The sequence below is a fragment of the Enhydra lutris genome, unplaced genomic scaffold (assembly GCF_002288905.1).
Source record: "Enhydra lutris kenyoni isolate GAN:26980312 unplaced genomic scaffold, ASM228890v2 scaffoldscaffold16, whole genome shotgun sequence".
NCBI classification, from domain to species: domain Eukaryota; kingdom Metazoa; phylum Chordata; class Mammalia; order Carnivora; family Mustelidae; genus Enhydra; species Enhydra lutris.
In genome coordinates, this window is record NW_019154100.1 from 35,884,524 (window position 1) to 35,896,454 (window position 11,931).

Here is an 11,931-nt window from a genome sequence, read left to right on the forward strand (position 1 = left end):
AGTAGAATACACAAGAGAATATAGAATAAGATACATTCTATAGCCATACTTGGACTTACTTCCTTTTTAATTATATAGGATAGAAAGCAGAAAATATTTTGGAGTGGGAATAGCCTTCCACAAGAAAATCAATTCAGAGACGGCATAGCAGATACTTGGTAAATTATACTGTCCACTGAAGACATGGAATTTTTGAAGATTATGTGAAGATCTATGTCCTTCCCTAAACGTTCTAAAGGTATCAAGGACCCATCTTGTAAGAAGGTTCTTGATTTTAAGTGACAAGAAACAAGTAGGCAAATTCAAAATATTCATCCAAACATTTATTAAGTAAATTATATTGTCAAAGAAACTAGTGATTAATGAAAACCCTGCTTTAAAAAGCTTACAATCTAATAGAACAGGCATAGATATCGGATACAAAAAAGTGTAAAGGCAAACACTGTTACAATGTTCTAAAACAAACCCCTGGAAGAGCAGAAAGAAAACAATTTTGACTGGAAAAAAAAAGAAACAAAATTCAACCAAAGCTGCAATTTTGACTGGCTGAATTTAGGGAATAAAATAAGCATGAAGAAAGTCACCTGCATGGCATGTTTGGAAAATACTACATAAAATGCTAAGTAGTCCACTGTAGCTAGAACACAGGATGAAGCACATCACAGAGGATCATATATGGTAACAAGTTTGGCTTTATTCTGTAGGTATTCAAGGGTAATTTCAGCTTTCTGAGTTGGGAAAGTTAAGTAATGAGTGGATGATATAGTTAGATCTACAGCTGAAGTAAAAAGCTGGCAGGAGAATACAGAATGATATGGAAAGGACTGAAAATATTGGCAAGATTAGTTAAGAGACCCTATAATAATCCAACTAAGAAATAAAGTAGCACAGAACCCCCAAATATATTTAGAAATTAACAGGTTGGAAACATCCTGAACTGAATATAGGCAAGCCAAGTAAATATCTTAAATATTTATAATTTATTAAGATTAAAGAAACACAACTAGTTTAAATTATTCCTGAGTAAACTACAACCTTAAAGAGAAAACACAATCTACACACACACACAAAAAATAAAAACAGAATTGGAACATTATTTTATAGTGACTTATCAAGGTTATTTTCATATGTACTATTTATTTTAAAGAAGTACAGTAAAATGCAACATGGGAATACTTAAAAACATCTTATTAACTCTACCAATTATCTGCACATAATTTATGCAAAAATTTAAGGGTCTGTTTTCCTCCCATGGTCACATAACAAAGGTATGTTTAAATCAACATTTGTATTTAGCACTTATTTATATAATACCAATTAATTTTATTAGCTTGAAAAAACTAAAGTGTGGCCAAAAATAATCACCATGAATTTACAAAATAATCAGTATACTATTTGGTACGCAGTCAACTAATATTTATTGAGCACCTCCTATTTTCCAGAACCAAAAACATGTTATTCACAGAATTCTCAAAACCCTCCGAGACAGTTAATAGTATTTTTTATAAAACAAGATGATAAAAGTATGAATCAGGCTGATAGGAACTTGCTCAATAATATTATCAGTAACATTTAATTATATTAACTGCCAATTTTAGAAGATCATTATTTTTCACATTTCTGTTGTTCCCACTAAGTCTGCTTTCACATTTTAAAAAATTCATACGGAGAGAGGCAGTACTTTTATTTATATCGCCATCATTCCTTTCTACTCGTCTAAGAACATTACCACTTATCTATAGTTTCTTGCTTATAAATTTTAATAAAATATATATAAGTGGGCATGTATAATATCAAGTACTACTCTATCATTCTGTAATTTAAAAAATAACAAAAGCACACATTTTAAAAAGCTACACATTAAATAGATAAAAGCTGATTTCTAAAATATAGTAATATATAGATTTTTTAAAAATTAACCTTATTAAAACTTTTGGTTTATAACTTATAACCTTAAATACAGAATGTTAAGATTAAGTGACTATGTACTATGATGGTCAGCTACATATAAGGTACTGAAATAACATACTGTTTTAAGCTTAAAGTACCTCTCCCACGAACTGGGATAATGGATGGTTATTTTAGTTAAAATGGAATAAATAATAAAAGAAGTACTTTCCTTTATTGTTACAAATAACTGTAGTCAACAATCAAACATCACGGAATTCAATTCTGAGGATAATCCAACAGTAAATAACATCAAATACTAGCCAACATATAGTATTATGTATGGATATATTACCTTATAAAAAAGTTGTTCTATTAAGAAAGTTATCTTAGTAGAAAGAAAAGAAACTAAACCGACTAGATTTAGTAAGTGCCCTTATTTTACAGATTACAGACGGAGGCTCAATAGTAATTTGCCCATGTGATATGCCAATGGTAGAATCAGGACGGATACCTGAGCCTAATTTGTCTTCTGGGCTCCTTTCACCATACTCATGTTCTCTCATTTAAAGAATCATATTATTTATTCACTCTACTTCAATTTGGAAGATTACCAAGTAGAGAAATTTGTTCTCTACAGCCCAATAACTCTCTAGTTTTTCTTAAAAATGAACACTACAAGAACAGGATGCAGTTTTTAACATTAGAACACTTTCTTAAGATGAGAACTTATACAGGAAAAAGTTCACTTTACATGTAATTTGGTTTGGCTGCAAAAGCTCATATAAGCCATAGCGTTAAAACCTCTTCACACTCTATATCATAGTAACTTCATATGTTGTGAAATGGTTTTCTATAATCTTGACATTTTCTTCAGATAGCCAGTTTTCCTGTTTTAACTGCCGTATAAGAGCTTCCAAAGACTTCAATCTTCCAAGAGTTTGTTTTTCCTGTAGCTCAAGAAGAGTTATTTTTGAATGTAGTTTAGAGACTTTCTGCCAGAGATGTTCCTTATTGATATCTTGTCTGCAGTAAGAATGTTCAATTTGTAAGACTTCTGTCTCATAGTCTATATCCTTATATAAGGAGCCTTCAGGGTCTAGATCTCCCATTTCCACGGTTTCTTTTTCAGTAGATACAAAAGAATTAATTGGTTTGGAATTTTCTGTGGGTACAAAAATGGCAATAACAGATTCTTTATTTGCATTTAATTCTTCAACTGTTTTAGTAATTGTGCTGAATAAGAATGGACTTTCCTGTGCTGACTTAATTTCCATGGAATTATTTGTAAAGTTTGGGTTAGCAAGATGATTTGTAGTTATTTCAAACACTTCTTGGGTTTCCAAAGAAGGCTGAATATCTTCTGAATTTGAAGTTGTCAAAGTAACAGTTGTAGAATTTAGATTCTCAAAAGATGTGTGAAAACCACCTGTATCTATGTCTTGGGTAACTGATGTTTCTAAGGTAGATACTGGTTTTTTAGTATCTTGTTTAACCAGATTAAGAGTTAATATGTTATTTTGTATACCTTCTGGTTTTGGAGCTGGTAGCTTCACCAAGGTAGATGAATTAAGTAATTCTGTGTGTTCAGGGAGAATATCTGTATTAACAGTATTTTTCTTTAGCTCATTTGATGCAAATGATTCTTGTGACTTGGCTTTTAGGCACACTTCTTTCTCATCATCTAATTTTTTCTTCTGAGATTTTTTTTTGGAAGAGTCTTTTTCCTAGAAAATAACATTTTCAAATTCTAAAGATGTCCTCACTAACCTCATTCTGTTATTAGTCAGTTCTGAATATTTAATTATAACTTTGAGCAGTATATTGGTCAATTTACACAGTTAAAAAATGTTCTAAGCATAACAACCCATACATACTTTAAAGTGTTTTTTTAAAAAGTATTAAGCATATTCAATACATGATGGAAATATTTCAGATCAAAGACTGGTAACAAAATCTTAGATCATTAACTTATGTTAATAACTCAATGATTTACGTATGTTATCTTTTGTTCTTCAGTTTAAATTTTTTTAATGGTTTAAATTTTTTTAATTACCATACTTTTAGTGAAAGTGTAAATTAATCTTCCTTTTTTCTTAAGTATGTTTTCCCAGCAGTCACCTTTCCCGCTCCCTCCCTTAACCTCATTACCTGCCACCCTGCAACCTACCACCCTGCTCAGCATTATCCCCCACTCCTCTATGTTCTTCCTCCAATACCTGATTGTCTTCAGGCAAAGAAAATATTGTTGGAATTGCAGTTTGTTTCAAATATCGAATACCCCATCTGACGTCAAGAGAGTCAGGAGTAAAATGGTCACTACACAGGAACTGGTATTTACTGGGTACCCATGAATCTCGTTTCATATTCTTTAACCATTTTTCAAGTCTTTCTTTGTCATGTAGAGGAAACCTGAAATTAAAAAAGGAAAACTTTGCTGTATTTTTTGCAAATTCCAGGACTGCATATATAGGTAATCTGTGCATTGAGTGCTGCAAAAAAGCAAGGCAACCATCCACACCATATAAGAGCATCTTCATGGCATCACTACATCATCTCTACAGTAAAGATGACTAAGCTATAAGACAAAGCTTTTCAGAAGAATGGCTGATAAGGGCACCTGGGTGGCTCAGACAGTTGAGCATCTGACTCTTGATTTCTGTATAGGTCATGATTTTGGGGTTATGGATCAAGCCCCACATTAGGCTCTGCACTGAGCATGGAGCCTGCTTGAGATTCTCTCTCTCCCTCTACCCCTCCTCCTGCTCCTGCACACACATGCACATGCATGCTCTCTCCTTCTAAATAAATAACATCTTAAAAAAAAAAAAAAAGGCTGGTAAAATATAACAAGTCCCTTTGAGTAAAATATGTGTTCCAATAAAGGATAAAATCTACTCATATTTTCTGTGGATTATATTTTATTTTTATTTTGTTGTATATTTTGCCTGGAACTATATAAATTACAAAGTGCCATTCAAATGTACTCTATACTCACACAACAAGTGAAATGGTGTCCTGTCTGTAATTCAAGGAAGTACTGAACTTTAGGCTCTTATTAACATTTAAAAAATAAGTTGTTAGTTCAAACAAGTGATTCAATTGACAATCACTACTAAATCTTATAAAACCACTAATATTCTATTCACTTTACCACAGTCAGCCTCAATTCTACCCATATGTAATTTAGTCTAGTATTTCTAAACTGAGAACCCTAAAATTCAAGTTTTGAAAGAAAACTGACACAAGAACTAAACAAGTTATAAAGAACACTCAGATATTCTATAACATGAAATAAATGAAGGAGAAAATAGAGAGAAAGGTAAGACAATTCTTTACATGTGTTGTTCCTGTGCCAACAATAACCTTTATTTAGAGTTGGTGCTAACACACTGAAATGTATTTCATAGGCAACCCTGGGCCAATGAAAAAATCTGAGAGAAAATTTTTTCCTACCAGTCTAAAGAGGTTTCAATTAAAACTGTATTAAACAGTTAACACTATTTGTTTCTTTCAATGATTTTATGAGACAGTCTAATATCCTGTTTAAAAAAAAAAAATGGTAACTTAAGGTTTCTCATACAAAAAGCAGCAATTACACATTCCTGCTCAATCCCAGCCATTTAGTTTATGGTTTATAATAGCATGCCTTACCCCATCCCTGCAAATATTGATAACTTTATAAGATGCTAAGGAAAAGGGAGTATGGGTACTTTACAGGAAATAATTTTTAACCCCAATACCCTTATATGGAAAAATCAATGATCTATCTTTGAAGTTCTCACCACAGATACAACATTCATACATGGTTTGAAAATTCCTTAACCTTGCACACATCAAGAATTCAGGTTATAAGTATAAGAGACATAACCAGAAAAGGCATTTAAAGACAAAGAGTTTTTTCAGAGGACCTGAACTCTGTTAGCCATAGAAAAGTACATACATTTACTGCTACATCTAAACTGAGAATATGCCCTTTACAATACTTTCACATGTGATCTCAAGTACAAGGATGCTGTCTGTAAATTATTTCTATTGTTCCTATATACTCTATTACCAAACAATTAAAAAAAAAATCACTCTATGAATATCCTTGTTTGTAACTAGAGTGCAATGCTTTCTCAGCGGGTAAACCTCTAAGCAATCTTCTGGAATAGGTTTCCTAAACAACTTAGTTATCTTTGCAGTAGTTCATTTTGTTCAGTAATTTTGTTTCACCAGCTTATTAATTCCCAAAAAGGCACAAAATAATCACAGTATAAACTCAACACTACATAACTCAACACATAAGCTGAATTCTCAAATTTATATACAGTACAGCTTGCTACAGTGTTAGTATTAACAAATTCAATGCTTCAAGTCTGGAGCTATTAGGGAAATAAAACTGATTCAACTTTTACTTGGCAGATGACACATGGAAATAAAAAAATTCATAAAAAATCCAGTTTCAGTAAATTTACACTTTGAGGGAAAAAAAATCTTTATAATTGACTTCCTCTGACATTATTATTTTTCCCTCCTTAAAAACGGTAACTGTGGAAAGATTTAAAGAATCTGGGAGTCAGGGTTTGGTCATTCCCCACCCCCCCAAAGAAGGCTGAATAAATCTGGGAAATGGGGCTAAATCAAGTTCCACATGATTTTTTTGTTACAAACCTTCAAGAGCCACAGCTTTCGAGATACTAGCATTTCCCCCCAAATCCCTCTCTGCATCTTGTGGGCTTCAACTGGGAAACAATCCTGGAAATACTGCCACATGTGAATTATCTCAGGTTATCAGGTTTCTTCCCACTAGTTAAGATAATGGGAAGCAGGGGCGCCTGGGTGGCTCAGTGGGTTAAAGCCTCTGCCTTAAATTCAGGTCATGGTCCCAGGGTCCTGGCATCGAGCCCCGCACTGGGCTCTCTGCTCAACAGGGAGCCTGCTTCCCTTCCTTTCTCTCTGCCTGCCTCTATGCCTACTTGTGATCTCCGTCAAATAAATAAATAAAATCTTAAAAAAGAAAAAAAGATAATGGAAAGCAACCGTGTCCATCAACAGAGAGCTTCTGGTCTAAAGATAAACAGACTTCACAAAATAGCTGGAAAAAAATCTGGAGAGTTAAAAGACGACCAGGTTAGAGCTAAATGAATTATTTTCACAAACAAGAAAAAAGGAAATAGAGTATTGTAAATATGTTGATTCTCATGTATATTAAGCACGTACGGAATGTCAAGTGCTCCTTTACCTATTTACACACTAAATGAAGTAGGTACGATTAATATCTCCACTTTACAGGTGAAAGATCTTAGGCATAGAGAGTTCAAATAATTTGCAGAAAGACAGTCAGCTACAGAGTAATGGAGCCAGGTTTTGAACCTACTGAGTCTGGCTCTGGAGCCTGGACTCTATAAATTCCTACACAATACTGTTTCCCTGTTCTTCTAAATAAAAATGAGTAATTCTGTGGTTTCACGGAACTATTTCCTGGCAGTAGGAATTTGGCACAACAGTTACCCTGTTCTCTGTACGAATCAAGAGTATATAGAGAGCCCTGAGCAGGAGATAGGTTGTAATTCCGGCTCTCTCACAAAACTTTCAATAACCTTTCTGAAAGCCCTTAGTTTCCTCGGGAGAAAAATGTAATTAAGGAACATCTGTGTAACCTCACAGAAGGAGCAGGTTAACTGTTGGGTGCACCTTGCCGCTTAGCAGGTTTGAGGTGTACCTTAGGTGGTGGTTAACGCCCTTTATGACACAGGAGATCAGCTGAGGTGGGGGAAACACTCCGAAAACCACGGAGCACCGCCCAAACTGCACATTTTTAAGGGCTTCTTTAACACCCCCAAAAGGCCCCTACACCTCGCCAACAGCCCCGTGGGCTTGCTCAGTTAGGACCCATTTCTAGGTAAACTAAATTCGAGCCTTCGCGTCCTCCCCTGGCGCAGTGAAGGAACACGCTGGGAGTGCAGAGGACGAATTTCCAGACACCTCAAACCCCTAGCCCCAGACGCCACAGGACCGTGGTCCAAAGGTAAGGCTGACGCTTCTGCTCCAGGGACAACTTACGGATAAAAACTCAGCTTCCGGTCTTTACTGTTTCGTCCCCGACGGTTCTTACAGCAAATCGCTGCGCAATACCGAGGCATCGCTCGGGTGGGGCCCCCCCAAATCAGGGCCTGCAACAGGGCTCGGGAACCTCCTCGCCAAGATGTAGGGGCAAATCCAGGCCTCACGAGGCACTGCGCCTGCGCTAGAAACGGCCGAGCGGAAAGGCGTCGCAATCGTCGACTCACTTCCGCTTCTGCTGGCTTCAGCACCACCCTTTCTGGAGGTTGGGGCCGGAAGTGATGCACAGGCTGAGCGGCAACAACAGTTTTCCACGTGCGCGTAGGGCGCCAGGGTCAGGTGGAGTAGCAGGAGCCAATCGGGAAGCGTTTCGTGTAGGTCTTCTCCGGAGGTGGCGCCAGCAGCGGCCGCCGGCCAGTGGGGAGCGGGTTGAGAGGGGACGCGGCGGCCACTGGAGGAGTGCTAGGTCTGTGTGCGAGCGGGATTGGGGCGCGCGCCGGCTGCGGGAGGCCTCGGAGACCGGGGCGAGGGGCCGGGCCGTGTGGAGCTGCTCGTCAGTCTGCCGGCGCCTCTTCTGCGGAGGAGCAGCTGCAGTCGGAGGGTGCGGATGAGGGATGAGGCCGGGGTCGCGGGGAGGGTGTTTTGAGCGTCTTCGAGGCCTCGGCCGGTCTTTGTGGCCTGACCTGGCCTCGGCGTCCGCCACGGTCGTCGCAAGGGCTTCAGGCTGCCTGGTGTTGTTGAGGGTTTAGGAAAAAGGAGATGACCAAACCACAGAAAAGGGCGTTTTGTGTTTTGGGTTGGCAGCCGGCTTTTTCGGGCGTCGGACAGCTCCTCCCAGGGCTGGCTTCCGGGCGGAGAAGAGCGGTGAGGGCGGTGCCTGGACGGACCGGACGAGTATCGGTCGTCTTGGGGTGAAGGCTGGACGGTGCAACCCAGCCGGCCGTCGGCTCTGGGAGTAAGGCCCAGGCCGCCGTCCGGTGGGTCCCTCTTGGGGAGAAGTCAGTATAATACGAAAGTGGGCCTACTAAAAAATGTCAGATAGTAAACTTGAGCTGTGGAGTAAGCTTTATTAAAACCAGCAGTGTGCCTCTCTGTCAGTGTTAGACCCGCCCTTTGACTACAAAAGTACCTGCAGTCTTGGTGGCGGCCACCGTACTCGCTCGATTTGCCTTCTTTAAACGAGGAGGTTGTACTTGATCTTTAGTACCCGTGAGTATGAGTAACTCTTTGGAAAGGAGGAATCCATCTGTTAATTATGCTCAGAAGAGGCCACAGGAGAGGAAGGCAGGCAGTTTCCACAAACCATAGTGTCTTTCGTCAGCCTTGTTATGTCATCATAGGTTGTTAACTCCTCGTACAGAGTTCAAAAAACAGGATCACATTCGTTTTGCATCCTAAGTCATTGCATTTATACTATCCAGAATTCTAAGTTGAATTCTTAGATAAAACTTATTTAAGGGGCGCCTGGGTGGCTCAGTGGGTTAAAGCCTCTGCCTTTGGCTCAGGTCATGATCCCAGGGTCCTGGGATTGAGCCCAGCATCAGGCTCTCTGCTCAGCAGGGAGCCTGCTTCCTCCTCTCTCTGCCTGCCTCTCTGTCTACTTGTGATCTCTATCAGATGAATGAATAAAATCTAAAAAAAAAAAAAAAAAAAACTTATTTAAGGTTAGGGAAATATTTAAATGACTTCGGGGAAGTTTGAACATAAGTATTTAACTTATCTAAAGTACAAACTATGAAAGTTTATTTTTCTGGTAGCCTTAGCAGAAATAATTCCATTACGAGTTTTTTTTTTTTTAAGGTTTTATTTATTTATTTGACAAGGGGAGAGAGATCACAAGTAGACAGGCAGGCAGAGAGAGGGGGAGGCAGGCTCCCTGCCGAGCAGAGAGCCCGATGCGGGGCTCGACCCTAGGATCGTGAGATCACGACCTGAACCGAAGGCAGAAGCTTTAACCCACTGAGCCACCCAGGCGCCCCGCCATTACGAGTTTTTAACAAAACCCATTAATACATGTTTTTTGGTTAAATATTTGGGATCTTACAATTAAAAAATCATTACATTCTATCATATTGTCAATATTATTAATATGGTAACTGAGATTCTCTGTTTGCAATCTTTGCTGACCTTGCCGAAATGAAAGCTGAAGTTGGTGCTTTCTTAGGGAGGGAGGAGTACCAGTTCACACATACTGGGCTGTTTATCTTGTACTTTTTTTCCCCTGAAGTAAATACTTTTATTTTTAATCCTCTTAGAATATGGATTCTTGAAAGGAAAATTGACATCCTTTTTAAAATTATTCGGATTTTCCACCCTTTTTACATTGTTTACAAATGATAAGTCTTCACAGTGTCTGTTGGTAAAAAAGTCATTGAATACTTTTTGTTACTGTTCTGTGTATGACCACAGAGTATTAGTGAAAAGGTAAAGTGAAGAAAGATTTTTTTTCTCAATTTGGTTGAATTAACATTTGCATTTAAGAAGGTTACAACCAGGGGCGCCTGGGTGGCTCAGTCTTAAGGGTCTGCCTTCTGCTCAGGTCATGATCCCAGTGTCCTGGGAGTCCTGGGATGGAGCACCACATCCGGCTCCCTGCTTGGTGGGAAACCTGCTTCTCCCTTTCCCTCTGCTGCTCCCCTGCTTGTATTCTCTCTCTTACTATCTCTGTCAAAAAAAAAAAAAAAAAAAAAAAAAGTTACAACCAACATAGAGATAATAAAACCTGTGAAATGAAATAACATGGGAACAAGCACAGGATATTTATTATATGTTTAACATGTTGATACTGCATTAAATATACCTTGTATCCTAAAAGTTCACTGGGTTTTTTTTTTTTTTTAAGAGTTTATTTATTTATTTGATAGAAAGAGACACAGTGAGAGAGAGAACACAAGCAGGGAGAATGGGAGAGGGAGAAGCAGGCTTCCCGCTGAGCAGGCAGCCCGATGCTGGGTTCAACCCAGAACCCTGGGATCATGACCTGAGCTGAAGGCAGATGCTTAAGGCCTGAGCCATCCATGCACCCCACTGGGTTTCTTTTAAAAGAAAAAGTCTTAAGATTAGCTTCATGGATAATTTTTTTTTCTTTTTTAGGATTTTAGAAATGGCTACTCCCCAGTCAGTTTTCGTCTTTGCGATCTGCATTTTAATGATAACGGAATTAATTTTGGCGTCAAAAAGTTACTATGATATCTTAGGTGTGCCAAAATCAGCATCAGAGCGCCAAATCAAGAAAGCTTTTCACAAGTTGGCCATGAAGTACCATCCCGACAAAAATAAGAGCCCTGATGCTGAAGCAAAATTCAGAGAGATTGCAGAAGGTAAGTAAATGGCTATCTCTGAGGTCTCACAGATACTAACTAGTAAGGGAGAATGATAGCTAAGAAGTGTATGTATTTGGAGATACTGCGATGATGGGTGGCAGAATGGGGTCTACATTTAAATAAAGTGAGATTCTTGAGACTATCTTCCTACCACAATTACTTTGATTCCAGGATGGATGGCTGAGTGGTAGGAAGATAGTCTCAAGAATCTCACTTTATTTAAATGTAGACCCCATTCTGCCACCCATCATCGCAGTATCTCCAAATACATACACTTCTTAGCTATCATTCTCCCTTACTAGTTAGTATCTGTGAGACCTCAGAGATAGCCATTTACTTACCTTCTGCAATCTCTCTGAATTTTGCTTCAGCATCAGAGCGCCAAATCAAGAAAGCTTTTCACAAGTTGGCCATGAAGTACCATCCCGACAAAAATAAGAGCCCTGATGCTGAAGCAAAATTCAGAGAGATTGCAGAAGGTAAGTAAATGGCTATCTCTGAGGTCTCACAGATACTAACTAGTAAGGGAGAATGATAGCTAAGAAGTGTATGTATTTGGAGATACTGCGATGATGGGTGGCAGAATGGGGTCTACATTTAAATAAAGTGAGATTCTTGAGACTATCTTCCTACCACAATTACTTTGATTCCAGGATGGATGGCTGAGTGGTAG

General features: G+C 38.4%; 2 protein-coding genes across 5 annotated transcripts in view; one reads left to right on the plus strand and one right to left on the minus strand.

The window, feature by feature from the left end:
• Positions 1-311: 311 nt before the first annotated feature.
• Positions 312-8,084, minus strand: LOC111147426 (THAP domain containing 5). Its single transcript, XM_022503433.1, has 3 exons — positions 7,936-8,084; positions 4,107-4,299; positions 312-3,614 (listed from the first exon to the last, which is right to left on the minus strand). The coding sequence occupies exons 1-3, from the start codon at positions 8,013-8,015 to the stop codon at positions 2,703-2,705; spliced, it is 1,185 nt and encodes a 394-aa protein (XP_022359141.1). The 5' UTR covers positions 8,016-8,084; the 3' UTR covers positions 312-2,702.
• A 250-nt stretch (positions 8,085-8,334) lies between these two features.
• The window catches only part of LOC111147271 (DnaJ heat shock protein family (Hsp40) member B9), a 5,905-nt gene continuing 2,308 nt past the window's right edge, over positions 8,335-11,931 (plus strand). The window contains exons 1-3 of one of the 4 annotated variants that reach the window (XM_022503214.1): positions 8,359-8,401; positions 11,029-11,161; positions 11,644-11,737. In XM_022503214.1, the coding sequence (XP_022358922.1) occupies positions 11,039-11,161; positions 11,644-11,737 (217 nt within the window). In that variant the 5' untranslated portion in view covers positions 8,359-8,401; positions 11,029-11,038. Of the gene's footprint in view, positions 8,537-10,976; positions 11,256-11,643; positions 11,738-11,931 lie in introns of those variants that run through there. The other 3 variants (XM_022503213.1, XM_022503215.1, XM_022503212.1) reach the window with 3 other exon arrangements.